The sequence below is a fragment of the Phoenix dactylifera genome, chromosome 5, assembly GCF_051530095.1.
Source record: "Phoenix dactylifera cultivar Ajwa chromosome 5, Ajwa_hap1_PhDact_Kaust_v1.1, whole genome shotgun sequence".
Lineage (NCBI taxonomy): Eukaryota > Viridiplantae > Streptophyta > Magnoliopsida > Arecales > Arecaceae > Phoenix > Phoenix dactylifera.
In genome coordinates, this window is record NC_143194.1 from 1213634 (window position 1) to 1230160 (window position 16527).

Consider the following 16527-nt stretch of genomic DNA (forward strand, 5'->3'; position numbering starts at 1 on the left):
GTATTTCCAAATTAAGCGCCGAATCAATCTATCCTGCACCATATTGATCATGAGGAGCGGCCAAAGGAGCATGGACGAGGAGTTCATGGAGGAGGAGGGTGAAGCGGTCGGCATGGAGGACGAGATTGTAGAGGAGCGAATGGAGGAAGAGGGCAAAGAGGAGTGGCAAAAGGAGCGGCAAAAGGAGCAGGGTCGCGAAGCGGGATTAGAAGGCCAGGAAGGAAGTGGAAATCGAAATGGAAACAGGCGGTGGAACAGCTCACCCATCTAAACGGTAACATGCTGATTGGTTTTCACCATCGCTTTCTGTTTGATACCTACAAGCTGATCGGTCCAAAAATTTACGGTGCCGCTTCCATTCCAAGTGCAAGTGTAACAACCCAGGACCTTATCCAAAATGGCTAGCCGGAAGATATTATTTGGGTTCCTTGATTCTGTATAAGTACCCAAGATCTACCTAGCGAATAACTGATATGGGACTAAACACACGCCCACACGGATTCTCACATACTTCCCCGTTCAAGCCCTGACGTCCTTATCAGGCTAAGGGTTCAAATCCATTCAAATCTAATCACAAACACCATGATTGGCCCGTGGTCAGCCCCAATGGATCCGTGCTGTAGTGTCCCCTAGTCTACATAAGTTATGGGCCGGGTCCGCTCTGATACCATTTGTAACAACCCAGGACCTCACCCAAAATGGCTAGCTGGAAGGTATTATTTGAGTTCCTTGATCTTGTATAAGTATCCAAGATCTACCCAGCGAATAAGCGATATGGGACTAAACACACGCCCGCACGGGTTCTCATAGCACGACCACGAGTGAATTTTATTCTATCATGTCCCTGGCTTGCTATTATTTGATGTGCAATAAGAAGATAACGTTGTCTCATAGAAAAAAAAAGCATATAAGTTAATGGACATAGAAGTCCAGATTAAGACAAAAGGGATAATTTTATTTTATATTATCATAATTTAATAGAAGGAAATTAATGTTCTTAGAACGTGCAGTAGAAAATTAAGCAAAATTATTCCAAGATCAAATAACAGAAACGAGAAAAAGAAAACAATATATATTTTTATATGGAATGAAACATGAGGAAACAAAAAGTTCCTAGTCTTTTCTTTAACATTGTTTTGGAAAAAGGACTATTATTTTTAAAAACTATACAAGAGTTTAATACTCTGCTTCCCACAAATTAATTACGCAATATATTCATCCACATCCACTGATCTCCCTTCATGTATACATCTATTATTATGAAAAGAGATTTTTTGGAGTCAGGCACATGAAGTTGGATTCAAAAGTGCATTTTAAATATTTATGAGCATGCAACAAATAGCTATGGAGCATGAAAAACTGAATCCTATGATGCTTTATTTTTCAAGAAAGATATTCCAGAAATTTGGAGTCCGCAAAGCCACATGTGCGTAGCATTGGATCCTGCATTGTAGTTCAAGCCATCGAGAATGATAGATATGGGTTGAGCCACCTTTTTGGTGTTGGACAGATTTTGGGCCATGATTTCGTCCATGACCAATAATGGCAAAGCTGTAAATATGCAGTATTTTTTTTTTTTTTGCGAGAAAACAAGAATAGGACACCACGGGGTCGGCAACAAGGTGTAGTGTCACCACAGAGGAGCCATATCTGGTCCAGACGGATATATATATATGAACGAGATCGGCAACAGGGAGGAACAGGAGACCGTGCACCACTGAGGCAATAAAGAGAAACAGGAGACCGTGCACCAGTATCACCACTAAGGCGCGTCAGGATGGAGACCATGCCCCCAAGGTGAAGCGCCATGGATCGAGATGGTAGAGGCTCTACTTATATTGTGGGATGCTTGTGGTGACGCCCTTGCTGCTGCTATTGTGGGACGCTTCAGGTGAAGTGCCACTGTGTCGGATTGGAGTCGAGTGGGATTCTCCGAGGTGGACTTTGGGTGGGGAGAGCCAATCCATGTTTCCCCTTTGAATAAGTTACAATGTGCTGATCAATTGTGTTTGATCTCCTATTTGATTTTGATGAGCCCAAAACACTTAAGTATATTCTTTATTGTACTAATATTCTTAAGTGAGTGTTTCAGGAGAAATTACTTAAAAACTTAAGAAGAATTCATTAGAAAAAGGTTCAAAGGATTTAAGATAAGTTGAACACTTAAAATGGATCTTAGTTGCCGATGAACAGTCCACGAAACGTCTCTCACTGTGGACGAGACGTCTCTGGCACATAGAAATTGAACTAGCACATCTTCGAGTCGACACATGACTGAGACGAGCTAACTTCCACTGTAGAACAGAAGATTATATTAAACGTGCCAGAGCGCGAGACGTCTCCAGCTAAGCATGAGTCATCTCGTGAAGTAAGGAACAAGAGCGCGAGTCGACTTCAATATGTTACGAGCCGACTCGTCATAGAAAGATAGAAGAGCAGAACTAGAGCATGAGTCAACTCCAGTATGTTACGAGCTGACTCATCATAGAAAGACAGAAATACAATTTCAAGGAACAAGAGCACAAGTCGACTCCAGTATGTTACGAGCCGACTCGTCACAGAAAGACAAAAATGCAGTTTCAAGGAACAAGAGCACGAGTCGACTCCAATATGTTACGAGCCGACTCGTCACAGAAAGACAGAAGAACAATTTCAAGGAATCAGAGCGCGAGTCGACTCGAGTCTATTACGAGTCAACTCTTCACAGAAAGACAGAGACTCAGTTTCAAAGAGCCAAAACGCGAGTCGACTCAAGTCTGATACGAGCTGACTAGTCACAGAAAGACAGAAGAGAAGTTTCAAAGAACCAGAGCACGAGTCAACTCGAGTCTATTACAAGTCGACTCTTCATAGAAAGACAGAAACTTATTTTCAAAGAGCCAGAACGCGAGTCGACTGAAGTCTGATACGAGCCGACTCCTCGCAGAAAGACAGAAAGTTAGGCAAAAGCGTGAGTCGACTCCAAGGTGTCGCGAACTGTCTCCTGCAAAGAGGACAGAAGGCTACTTTTGAAGAGGCCGACCAAGAGCCGACTCCCCACAGGAGCGAGATATCTCCTACCTTAGACAAGCCGACTCCTAGAATGCTCGAGTCGACTCCAAATCTACTGGGGCACCAATGGCTATATTATCAAAAATTCAGAAAGGGGACAACGGCTAGTTTTCAGTCTCTAACGACTAGTTTTATGAAAATAGGGTATAAGAAGGCACTCTTTACTATTCCTCAACAACCAAGCAAGTCAGCATTAAAGTGCATTAAAAGAGAAAGAATCATTCTTGAGCTTTGTAGTGTGTTTTCAAAGCAAAAGAGAAGAAGTGCTTCTAAGAGAAATCTCAGCGTTCTTCTCAACTTTCAAGGCATTAGATCCTCAAGCTTTTCGACCCATCTGAGGAGGATCAAGGAAGAAAGAAGCAAGCTCTACAGCTGCCTTCATTCCAGGCTTTTTCCTCTCATCTCATATTTATAATTGCCACATTTGCTTAGTCTAAGAAGCTTGTAACTGTTCTTAAACATTCTTTCATTATCTTGTAACTTGATTCAGTCAGAAGATTGAATCAAGGGGTTAAGGCCTTGTCCAAGCCCGTGAATTGGACTGTGTACAACCAAGGTTGGTTGGAGTTGGTTCTAGTTGGTGATCCAAGGAAAACCATCTGGGTTCATTGTGATACCGGACAAAATAACGAGTTAGGTTGTGATCTCGTAAAACAACTGGGCTGTAATCTGAGGATTATAGTAAATTCCCAAGTGAAGCTTGGGGAGTGGATAAATCCTATTGAGAATAAATCCTATTGAAGCTCTATTTTTTGGTTTCTAGCCGTATACCATATATTTTATTTGAGAATAAATCCTATTGTATATTTTTATTATATTCATGATAAAGAAACATTCTCTCATCATAGAACCAAATGCATTTCCTAATAAATACAAGATTATAAATGATATCATATTAATTAATGTATCTAAATTCTTTTCATCTACTAAGATTTTTTTTTACGTATATACTCTTCTAAATATAGAAAATTGTATGAATATCCTTGTAAAGTTACTATTTGCTTGTATACTCTTATAAAAATTTCTATTTATATACCTACCCATGAAGGATATTTTAGTCATTTTAATTTGAAACCGTTAATTTTTTTACGGCATTAGATGGCATGGGTACAAATACAAAAATAAGAATAAAAAATGATAGAATAGCAAAATAATTATTTTACAAGGGTATACATGCAAATATCAATTTGGAAGGGTATTCATGCAAAATCCGATATTTAGAAGGGTATTCATGCAAAAAAATCCAATATTATTTATAGTTTAAATTTTAAATATTTAGATAATTATTCAAGCATGGGTACGAATCTAAGCAATGCAAAATTTTAAATCAATTTATATAGCATGTTTGGTAAAAATACTAGAGGTAGAGGTACTTACAGCTCAACTTATATAGTACTAAAGAATCTCACCAATTAGGTTATGCAAGATCCATATAGAACATATTAAAAATTTGGTTTCTTCCTAAAGCAAATATAGATATCATTTTAAAATCTTGGGCTTATGAATGACTTACAGTTCACCGACGTTCCACAACTTAGGACCCTTCCAAATTAGGAGTTGTGACCTAGATCTGTCGACTAGAAGCCAAGATCTAGGTCCGTACTTTGGATATAATTTGGCTCCCAGGGCTACCATCTATCTCCTAATCTAAGAACAAAGGAGGAGGGGGTTTTCAATTACCTTGGTTGTGACATCTGTCCCTAGAGACAGTTGTGGCTCCAAGATCAAGTGCTCTGCACTTTCCTTAGTCTGTGAGAGTGACAATGCTAAGATTAGAGAGAGATAGAGGGACAGATTGAGAGAGGAATGGGGGTTGGCAAATAAAGATAGAGATAGACAAAGGGAGAGATGGAAAAATGAAAGGAGCCATGACCCTCGACCCTTTTTCCGAGTGGGGTTGAGTGGAAAAATGAAGGAGAGAGCAGTATTCAATAACACTCTCGACAGGCTCGTTTGAAGAAAAATCCCTAGCCAAGATTGGTTGGTAGCTTGAGGTCGTCGAACCTCCTTGGCTGGCTGCCAGAGATGGAAAAATTGATGGAGAAAAGGAAGGAAAGCAGAGGAGAAAACATCTTTCTTTTCTTTCGGTTGTCACAGAAGGTCATTAAAAGACTAAATCATGGTTCCTATCTCTGTGAAGGTGGTACCTGATAGCGAAAATGCTTCAGGATCAAGGTAAAAATTCTTGAAGGTCCTTGAGATCAAATACTTTTTGGCCTACAAAAATTAAAAGAAAAAACTTAAATGCAAGAAACGAAATCATATTCACATACTACCAAGTGTGCAATAGGACAAACTTTTTCCCATTTTCCTTCCAACTCCTTAAATTTTAAAAAAACTAGAAAGATATATCTAGATACGACGAATTGAAACATTCCCTTGTAAACATTTTTAATACATGACCCTTAGATAATTGTTTGTTAAATGGGTCACTCCATTTAACTGAGTTGATATTAAAAGAGAACAGGAGAAATGAACAACTAACTTGTAGATACTCTACTATTCAAAATCTCAAGTCCTTAGTTTCACAACTATGTTTATGTGATATAAAACAAAACTAAAAAGCATATGAAATAAAATGGATCCATTGTCACCTCCTAACTCGAAGAAATGAAAGCACCAACTTTTCATTATTTTTTAATAAGGAAAAAAATATAAAATCTACCTAAATCTGGCCTAATTTATGTCCAAATCCAGACTTAAACTGAACATAACCAAGATCCAGAACCACTTATACTATTATTTTTTGCTAATTAACTTAAACTAGAAGATGCTTGCCAAGCATACAAAATAGTGTTTTTCATTTAATTAATTATGTAAACATATTCTCCGAGAGCTATGTAATAGCTTGTTAAAATTTCAAGCGTATCATAAAATAGTACACTCTTATGCTTCTCATAAATAACACATAATTCTGATATAGAAAATAAATTCTAAAACCAAATATATAGAAAATACTCTCAACTAAACATCTCTTGCAAAAGATACTAATTACCCCTTAAAGACGTACATCATTGACACAAAATTTGTTGGAGGAAAGAACAATGAATCAATATGTCATGGTACAATTTCCCCCAAATCAAAGATGTAATAAGAGCTCAGATTGCTATGGATTATAATGAAGCGCGCACACCTTCAATCACCAGAAGCAACAATTCAATTTTAACGAAAGGGGAAATAACTATAAATAAATACCACTAGATGTGGCAAAGCAGTTAACTCAGTACACTCAATTCATCAAATTGCACACCGTTCACCAATACTCCTAAGAAAGGAGTAGGAACCCAAAAGCACCCAACAAACATTATCATCAGCAAGATGATTTGCCTTCAGCCAATCCCCCTTTCCTCTACGCATCCGCCTCCTTCAAAAACTTGGTACAAAATCCATAATCAAATAAAAATAAAAAATAATAACTCAGAATCCAACCCAGTTGTTGAACAACCCAGTCATGTTAAAGCTGCCTTTGGCTCATCGAGCAGTTTCTTAATTTGCAGGAGGATGCAACGCAATAGCTCCATATCGAGGGCTCGAATTAATACTTCTTATAAACCACCTTCAGCTCACTCTCTACTGCTAAGGAATGAAATATCACTAGATGTTGTGCACAATCCCTATGTCCAGACATGTTGAATTGGTTCAGTTATCGTGCTCAATGCTTTAGATAAAGTCATATTCACATAAAGTTCTGTAAATGTGTTGAAGGTAGTGAATACTTACAGCAACTCTGGCTCTGAGAAACCTGTGTGATGCTTGAGCGTTTCACTCCAAAAGGGAGTCTTCTTAAGAGTGTGCCGTGCAAACATAGCCAATACGTGATCATTGAGTAATGCATCAAAGCCAACTCAGCAAAGAAGAAGACCATATGCTCCATCTATAACAACCACCAAATGAATCATACTATTTATTGTACTACGATTGGCACCACTTTAAGACTACGTAAGTAAAACTGTTCTCACCTCTTTATCGCACATGGCTGCTTTCTGAAAATGCACGAGGAATGGATAGGGTGTGGGCACAGTTAGGTTCCATTCATGCTTGTCCAAAATTCTTTTCTCCATGGTCAATATCTGCTCTCTGCTATATGCCCACTCTAATATGCATATGAAGTCCTTGACCTGCTCTCAGCCAATTTCAACTACTCAGTAATCAATACATGAAAACAAAAGCATTAAAAAAATAATCTTTAACTAATGAACATTTTAATTACTATCTCTGGAGCCTCCACGATCATCTCCTCATACTTGCAGGCGATGAGCATGGCGCTCATACCCACAAGCTGCAACTCTTTCCTTGAGACTGTTTCCCTAAAAAGGTACAGGTCAATTATGTAAAATGTTTGGTAGAGAGTTTCAGGCCTCAGCTTGAACTTATGGTGTTCTTCAAACCAATCAGCCATAATTTCTCTCTTCTTTGCGTTGATCTCCATGTGCTTTTCGGTTCTTTCCATTACCTCCAATGCCAAAAATTGTGCATTTGTCCAAGACCAAAAGTTTTTCATCATAGTTTTTGAGCCATTTACACTATGAGTTATATTTGGTTCATAAAGTGGGTTATATTCATCTCTTGGACACAAGATATAAGCCAAAGAGCCAAATATAAGCTTAATTGGTGAACCAAACCAATACAAAAAAGATATACTTCAATAGGTCACTGCTAAATGTCATGTATGCATGTAACATTAGATAGACCTGTGACGCCACTGGATATAATGAGGTCCCGTATATGGGGTGGCAAAGTTAACGAACCCATCATGGAAAATATTTTCTTGCGAGTGATTGGTTTCCAAATATTAAAAACATTCAATTGTTAAGCACAAAAACCCAAAGCAGTCTGACACCATTAGGTATCAAGTAGTAGTTTGACAAAAAAAAAAGACACTACCAATAGAAAAAAAAAGGGTGGCAGAAGGGTATTGATTCCTATAGTGATTTAAACTTTGTGAAGTCCTTCATGCCCTCCTTCATGATCGAGGACTCATCTCCTGTGATAGAACACGCAAGATCATGCACCAAGTCATGCATCTTACATGTAGCTATGTTGTTACTGTGATAACCGTCCATGTTTCTGAGAGGAATGGGGAGAGGCCATCACACCAAAGGGCGGGCGTTTGTAATCGCCTGATGGTGGGCGGTTACAATAACGCCCTTACTCCTAGATTATTCTTTGTAGATCTAATTTAGCAACTAAATCGCACACAAAAAAAAAAAAGAAGGAAGATGGCAGCGGGCGCCGGCTGCGGTGGCCGCAAGCCACGGCGGCCGCAAGCCGCGGCAGCAAGAGAGGCCGTAAGCCGGCCGGGGAGTCGCCGGCTGCGGCTCGGGCCCTCCCCGAGCCAGATCTCCCGTCCGCGAGAGAAGAAAAAAAAAAAAAAAAAAAGGACTTACCAGTGGGTGATCCGCAACCGCAACCGCGAGCGCCGGCCTCGGCCGCGGGTCGTCGGCCATGGGACGCGGGTCGCCGGCAGCGGGACGCAGACGCGACCGTGGGCCGCCGAAGCGGCCTTGGGCATCGCCACGGGCACGACCGCAGGCGCGGCCGCGGGCGCGACCGTGGGCACCGCAGGCCGGCCGCTGGGCGCCGTCGGCCGCTACCCACTCCTCCCAAGCCGCCCGAGCTCGTCCTCCTCCCTCCATGGGAGAAGAAATGGGAAGAAAGGGGGAAGGAGAAATCGGGAGAAGAGAAGAGGAGGAGAAGAAAAAGAAAGAAAAAAAAAATGGGAGAAGAAGGTTCGGGAAGGAAGAAGGAAGAAAAGAAAAAGAAGAAAAGAAGAAAAAGAAAAAAAAAGGGAAAAAAAAAAAAGAGACCCTTAACGGGTCCGACCTAACAGGTCTGATCCGAGTACGGGTCCGAACCTGTTAGGCCCAAATAAAAGAAAAGAAAAAATGGATTTAGCCAAATTTGACTAAAATCGAGCCCAATCAGATTGGGCTAAGTCCAGACGAACCTAAACTATAAATTGAATATGAATCAAGCCCAATTCAAAACCAGTTTAACTAAATTGAGACCGAATTGACTTTGAGCTGACCCTGACTCAAGCCTAGATGAGCCCAATAACATAATCAGAAGACCAAATTGACCCGATAGGGCTAGACCCAATCAGAAACCGAGCTCAATTCTTTAATTAAAGACCCAATTGACCTATCCAACCTCATCATAATCTAAAGGAGTTGGATGTAAGTCATTATATGGGCATCAGTTTACCCAATTGGATATCAAGGGAGAAGTGGTGGTATCTTCTCTTCCAAATCTTGTTAGGCTCACATTGCAGGGACTCGAGAGGTGTGAATGCCTTCCACCACTTGGTCAATTGCCCTATTTAAAGATTCTCACTATGTCTGAAATGGTTGTTGTGAAGAGAATCGGAGAGGAGTTTTATGGGGATGACGGCAGCAGTGCATTCCCATCGCTACAGGAGTTGTATTTAACTGACATGCCCAATTTGGAGGAATGGCAAATAGAACCAATGTCAGCAGGAAGAAAGATGGCATCCTTCCCTTGCCTTATTGAATTGAGTATAGATTCATGCCCCATATTAATGGTGCATCCAGGTATCCCATGCTTTGTGGAGGATCTTACAATAGTGGAGAGCAATGAGATGCTCTTATCAGCAGGGAACCTTGCAGGGTTGTCCCAACTTAAAATGCTCGAAATTCAGAACTGTGAAGTATCATCATCTTCTGGGTGGTGGGATGGGCTGCAATACCTCACCGCCCTTGAGGAGCTACGAATTTCGGAATGTGATGAGCTCACTTGTCTGCCTGAGGGTATTATGTACCTGCCCTCACTCCATACCCTTGATTTAGACGAAAACAAAAATTTGATGAGTCTAGAGGGGGGAGGAAGGAAGCCACAGCAGCCCACCCCCTTCTTCCCTGCACTACAAGATCTAGAAATACAAGGAACCGACACGTTAGCTGCTTTGCCAGAGTGGGTAGGAGGCCTCACATCCCTCCAAAATCTATTAATTACGGAATGTCCCAACCTTGCAATGCTGCCAGATGGCCTGCAACACCTCACCGCACTCCAAAAGCTGGATATCTCTGACTTGCCCCAGCTGACAATGCTGCCAGATGGCCCGCAACACCTAACCGCACTCCAGAAGCTGGAAATCTACGACTGCCCCCAGCTGGCAATGCTGCCAGATGGCCTGCGACACCTCACCGCACTCCAAGTACTGCATATCTACGACTGCCCCCAGCTGGCAATGCTGCCAGATGGCCTGCGACACCTCACCGCACTCCAAGAGCTGCATATCGCCTCCTGCCCCCAACTGGCAATGCTGCCAGATGGCTTGCAACACCTCTCCGCACTCCGAGATTTGTGTATCACTTCCTGCCCCCAGCTAGTAATGTTGCCAGATGGCCTACAACACCTAACTGCACTCCAATACTTGAGGATTGGAGAATGTCCCCAGCTGGCAAGGCGTTGCAAGAGGGAGATAGGTGAGGACTGGCACAAGATTGCTCATATCCCAAATGTCAAGTTCTGGCCGCTGAAAGAAGATGGAGAAGAAAGCGGTAAACGACGCACCTTCGTTGCGAAATTTCTCAGTCAATTGGGGTGTGCACGCTGCATGGGTCATAGCTAAGGTGCCAACAGCTCCATCTAGAAGTGTACTGCCTTTATTGGTGCATCACCTTCCCTTTTGCCTCTCCTTTCTTTGTTTTTTTTATTTTTTTTCTTTTTTAGATTTTTTTTTTACAATTTTTGCAGTTATTGTTTATTCTCAAACATTGTTATCCAACATGGAGGAGAGAAGTGACAGGTATTCTCCCTTTTGATTATATTAGTTTTCTCTCTCCCTAAAAAAGAATGTCAGGATTTGTCCATTGACTTTTCTCTCATATATTGACTTAATAATTTATTAAATTTCTCTATCTATCCTTTAGATTCTCATAATCCACTCTGAGACACTCATTGTGCAGAGTCTTTTCATAATCATAATTAAATTGAGTTCGACCCTATTTGTTACTTCTTGTTCCTTTTGTTTTCAATTTTTATATGCACGTTTAACTTAAAATCCAATATGACCATTGGCAAGTTGTTGGAAAATTGTTTGATTCATCCAAATATATACCAGCTGGATTGCTTTCTTATTCTCATATATTTCACCATTCTATATGAAATCTGCGTGAGTGATTAGAAAGATTCATATACCTTTACTAAATTATGGAATCTCTAATTTGATTTCTCCTTTTGTTTGGTTCATGGACAGATCTTCCTAGACTGCACTTTGGTTCAAGGAGCTCAGCTGTCATCACCTTTAAGGAGCTTGGTGACCATGCCAATCAATCTTTAAAGCCTCACAGAGCTCTAGAGCTTGCAAATCTTTTGTTACTTCTGGAGAGATGATGCCAAAAGGGAGGAGTCAAAAATTAGCACCGGTGTACTTGCTTTCAATCCATAAACAAAAGATATCCATGTTTGCTTCTGTTTTTATTTATTTGGTCTTCTGTCTTGTGCTGCTTATTGTCATTACTATGAATAATGTCACATTTTCTTTTTTTTTCTCCTCTACTTTTTATTTTTAAAATGCAGCAGGGTTCTATTTGTATATCACTCAAATTATATTGTCAGAACGCCATCTAAGATTTTTGATGTCCCCTTGTTTTTTGCTTTGTTGTTTATCATTTTCTCAAACGGGAATTCCCGCTGTTCCTTTGGATTGTATTCCAAGAACAAAGGGATTCCATAGATTGTTGTCCTTTTACTATTATTGGTGTATTGTTTCATGAACAGCATCACACTCAATTTGCCTTTGTATATATTTATTACATAAATCTGGATTACACCATATCACCTTCAAACCATGTTACGTTAGTAGTTGTTATCATTTCCAAAAATGAATACTTAAAGTTACTTCATTTTCATACTCAGTCACATCTCTTCCAACTTAAGCCCTCTACCTTGCACATTTGCCTTCTTTTCTTGGTGTACAGTCTTTATGAATTATTAGTTAATTTGTGCTAATCATATACAACTTGATCTTGTCACAAAAGGCCAACCACTTCGGTGAATCTAAGACAATTTCTGCGAACAATGGATTCTCTGAAGATTTTTCTCTGGTAGATTCAACTTTGGTCTTTTACTAATCTATCTAATTGGGTCTTGACCCTATGTTAGAATCGACAAATATGATAAATTAAACACTATTCTCCAGTGCAGTTAAAAAAAAAAGGCAGAATTTATAAATGAATGAAGAATTATTTGAAGGGGGTTATATTCATTTGTGATTAGTTATTGTGAGAAACTGACTAGTTAGCTTGAGGTATTATGCAGGATAATGAGCCTTCACTATGAAACGCCAATAGATGGCTCGTGACACCTCACAACTCCCCAAGAACTTATGATCAGGCTGCTATCCCAAGTTGGTGAGATGATAAGAGGGAGAGAAGAGAAGACTGGTACATGATTGTTCACAACCCAGATGTTGGAATCATTCCAAAAGAAATTTGCCCATCAGTAGAAGAGGAAAGAAATATAGACGTTGTAAAACCATCCAAAAACTGTTCTACAGGAATCAAACAGAGAAGAGAGGAGCAGAAGATCTACTGCTGCTTAACCTATCAGACGCTTGGGATTGGCAACCTGCATGTTTGGGTCATGGCTGAAGCAAAAGAACATAACTATCTTTGTTGGTTCTTCATCTTCCCCCTTCCTTTTCTTTCTGCTTTCCCCCTTAAGAAAATGCCAAAACATTTACACTTAGTTATTGCCAAACTTTATGCTTATCTGTTTCATCAATAATCTTATTATCTTGCTTGGCATGCTTGTTTTCAAATTCCAAGAATATTGCCTCTTACTTGATAGATGTATCCTATATTTTTTTTTCTTGGAATCTGCTATCATCTCTTCGCTAATTAACTCTCTTTTTTTGCATACTGTAAGAATTTGTAAAAAGTCTACATTTTCTACCCCTTGCAATCTCAATACCCACTCTAAATCTTGTCGTGCAGTTTTTATTTCCTAAACAAAACCTCAACTTGAATGCTGTTTAGCATGCTCTTTCCTAATATTTAAAATCAGTAGCTACAAGCTGATGCCTAGCGAGGCACCACCATGTATGGCCCTTCTATTTCTCTCTGAAAGTATGTTTCTTGTAATCAGCATCCTGCTGAAAGACTGTCAAATTTCTTAGAGTCTGCATGAATGTTTTTAGAGTCACTAAATTGTCTTATTCTTTCTCTGCAGACATTCTAAGACTAAATTCACTTTGCAACATGCCACCGGTGTTCCAAAGGACTTGCCAACCACGCTTGAAAGCCTTGCATAACTCTGGAATTTGTCAGATTTCCAATTTCTCTTTTCTTCCGGGAAACAATACCAAAAAGGAGAGATGCAATTGTCAGCAACAGAAAACTCACTTCCATTTCCACCAATAAAATATCTATTTATTTTTCTGTCAGATTTATGTTTTTCTGAAATATGTTGCAGAGATGTTCTTATGTAAATCATTTATGTTATACCTGGACAAATCATTCCGAAGATTTTCCCTTATTCTTAGAATCAGTACCATTTGTGATGATTAGTTACATTTTATTTATGCCTACATCCTCCTCCAAAAGAAAGTTAATCTACTATGGAAGCATGAAAATGATAAAGCTTAATCAGCTTCTATCCGTATGTTATCATTTCATGTGTTGCTATCATTTTTTGTATGTGAGCATTATGTGTGTATTGATATTTATAATGAACAATGTTCCGTTTCTAAAAAATAATGAATAATGTTGTAATGTCCGACCCTTTAGTGAACTAGGTCAGGTCCATTTGACCGGCCTAGTTGAAAAGTATTTCTCAGATTCGCACATGCCGTGCACTTGTTAGGAGAGAAGAGGACTCCTGATGAAAGTCTTCTTCCTTCCGAGTTCGTCAGATTCCGGTCATGAGCGAGCTCTATTTAGAGCTTCTCCTGTTGCCCTTCCACACCACCGGAGATCCAACCTTGATCGGGGCTCACCATCGGAGTATTTCTTCAGTTTTTCTCTCTGAATGTCGGCCACCGCTAGTGTCGTTGCAGCTACAAATCATCGCTGAAAGCTAAGTAAAAACTTGGCAACCTTTGATTAACTCTTCCATCCCTCTTTCAAGACCCTTGGAAGCTCAATTTCGGCCGAAGATTGTCGGATTTTTAGCAAAAATGGGGATGCTCTACTTCCCCTGTTTTGGTAGACCGACTACATTTTTTCTTGATGACGACATATTTTGCCACCGGCGCTCGTTGTCGGGGTATCTCTCTGATTCCCCACGAAGGCTTATGGCCTTAGCCGAAGTTCGAACAGTTGAGATGTCTCAGTTCTATGATTTAAGATGTTGGAACCTCTGGTTTTTATCGATTTTACCACTGCCTGCTGCCGCCAACCGCTTGTTGGTCGACCGTGGGTCCCCTGACCCGGGCACCGCCCACAACCATCCTCTTCCTTGGTTCGAGAGAGAAGTTTGTTCTCTCTCTTTCTCTTTCTTCTCCATTCTTTTTCTCTTATTTTTGTCTCTATCTAGACTTTCTCTTTCTACTCTTTCTAGGATTATTTGGATCCAGCAAAGGGCCCTTCTTTATGATTTTAGATTGACTGTGGTTAAAGAGGTCCTGAACCATGACTATTAGGTGGTGTGCCGGTCCCCACCTTAGCCCTTGCCGGACATTGTTAGATTTTTTCACCTCTGATTTCTACCGAACCATTTGCATCCTATTGTAGCCTTGGTTAGATGAAATCACCTTGATTGGACCGACCGGAGTGTCGGGCATTTCCGCTTGATCAGCCTTATGAGGGTATCAAGACTTAGGATTTTTATTTTTAATCATGATTAAATTTTAATAAAAATGCAATTTTGGATATTAGGTTTTGAAGGAGAATTTAGGATTAGTTGAATTGTCTGCTCGTCATTCGTGCAAGATAAGTAATGATCTGCTTTTTCTAGATTTTTTGTTTATATAATATTATTTTTATATCAAATTGATTGTTAATCAATTTATATGTGATTTATGAATTTTATGAGATGGTGTTTTGAATGAAAAATAGATATGTAATTCGGATTAATATTTTTTGGACTATTGTTATACTATTTACTGATCTTATATCGTATATGTATATTTTGATTGGATTAAGATATATATATATATATATTATATTTTATAAAAAGAATTTTGATATGTATCAGATTTGAACTCTCGACCTAACTATGTACTCGATCCTGCCAATTGGGAGTTATGCATTAGTACTCTAACTATTATTGAACTTATTGTTTCTACTTGTAACCTCGCCATAGCGTATAAATATGAAATTTTGGCTCACTCCGCTGGATATAATTATGGTATTCCAGCTCACTCCATAAGGTATAAATACAGTTCTATTTTTGACCTAACCACAAGATATAAAGTGTAGCCATAGTTAAAGTTGTTAAGTTGAATGTGATTTATTTCAAATCAAAATTATGATTATATATATGAATATTTTAAAGATATTAGTTTTACTGAACTTATGCTTGAAACAGAATTGATTAAATAAATTATCTAATTAAGGTATTCATTATTTACTAAGTTGTCGAGCTTATTATCTTTTCTTTTCTTTACTGATTCAGAAATTTTGATGACGGACACTGCAAGGGAGGAGGAGAAGGAGGAAGAAGAAGGGAAGGGGAAGGAAGAAGAGGTGGAGGAAGAAGAAGGGAAGGGAAGGGAAAGGAAGAAGAGGTTATAGAGACGCGGGAAAAAGAGAGGAGAAGAGAAGAAGGAGAGGGAAGAGGGAGGAGAGAAGGAACGTAGGGGGGAGAAATCTTAATTCACTTTCATTGAAACCCTAATCATGATGAGAGTCCCCTATATATAGGGCCCAAACAAGAACAATAAACATAAAACCTCTTACACAAAAAAATAATTCTCAATAAAGCCCAAAATAACACAAATAAAGCCCTACAACAATAAACTAAAATAAAATGTAAATAAGATGGTAGACTAGATGGATAGATGATCAGCTCTGATGTCCCCATCAAATTTAGTTCTGGATGCGAATCCTACTATGGAAGTGAGATTAGAAATGAGATTTGACAATATTTACATAATTTAAATTTAGTGCTATTATAATCTTTTTTATCGGGTTATTATTTGAAGTTTAATTGTTATCAGACTTTTAAACTTTATTTGTCAAATTGATTTGGTATAATTAAATTATAGTTTTTAGTTATTTAAATTTATTTTGCTATGTTTATGATATCGAGATGCCTTGCATGCTCGTAGAAAAGTTATCTATAAATATGCGGCAGTTGCCGCGAATCTGATTCGTGATCTCGGATTGGAGGTAAGACAAATGTTTCTTAATCGTTTGGTAATCCCGATAAACAAAGCATCAACGGCAGCTCCCACCATGATTTACGACCAATCAGATGGGACAATTAGAACAGGGCATTGGGGTTGAATATCAAGAAAGATCGAAGACCATGCTTGTTTTCCATGTCCATTTTCATGTCTGTGCTCCAATT

The 16527-nt window shown here is 39.3% G+C and overlaps 2 protein-coding genes across 2 annotated transcripts; one reads left to right on the forward strand and one right to left on the reverse strand.

Annotated features, from left to right (window-relative positions):
* Nucleotides 1-6211: 6211 nt before the first annotated feature.
* Nucleotides 6212-8789, reverse strand: LOC103699076 (cyclin-B1-1-like). Its single transcript, XM_088721268.2, has 4 exons — nt 8439-8789; nt 7011-7169; nt 6772-6925; nt 6212-6665 (listed from the first exon to the last, which is right to left on the reverse strand). The coding sequence occupies exons 1-4, from the start codon at nt 8685-8687 to the stop codon at nt 6646-6648; spliced, it is 582 nt and encodes a 193-aa protein (XP_088577394.1). The 5' UTR covers nt 8688-8789; the 3' UTR covers nt 6212-6645.
* A 596-nt stretch (nt 8790-9385) lies between these two features.
* Nucleotides 9386-13563, forward strand: LOC103706964 (uncharacterized). Its single transcript, XM_088722921.1, has 3 exons — nt 9386-10571; nt 11270-12688; nt 13246-13563. Exons 1-2 carry the CDS (start codon nt 9386-9388, stop codon nt 11404-11406), a joined length of 1323 nt encoding a protein of 440 aa, XP_088579047.1. The 3' UTR covers nt 11407-12688; nt 13246-13563.
* Nucleotides 13564-16527: the final 2964 nt, after the last annotated feature.

Coding starts and splice junctions, on each gene's coding strand:
- LOC103706964 (XM_088722921.1), top strand. CDS start 9,386: ATGTCTGAAATGGTTGTTGTGAAGAGAATCGGAGAGGAGTTTTATGGG. Junction 10,572..11,269: donor AGAAGATGGAGAAGAAAGCG/GTAAACGACGCA, acceptor GTTCATGGACAG/ATCTTCCTAGACTGCACTTT.
- LOC103699076 (XM_088721268.2), bottom strand. CDS start 8,687: ATGGAGGGAGGAGGACGAGCTCGGGCGGCTTGGGAGGAGTGGGTAGCG. Junction 7,170..8,438: donor CGGTTGCGGATCACCCACTG/GTAAGTCCTTTT, acceptor GGCTGAGAGCAG/GTCAAGGACTTCATATGCAT. Junction 6,666..6,771: donor TTCTCAGAGCCAGAGTTGCT/GTAAGTATTCAC, acceptor GTCTGGACATAG/GGATTGTGCACAACATCTAG.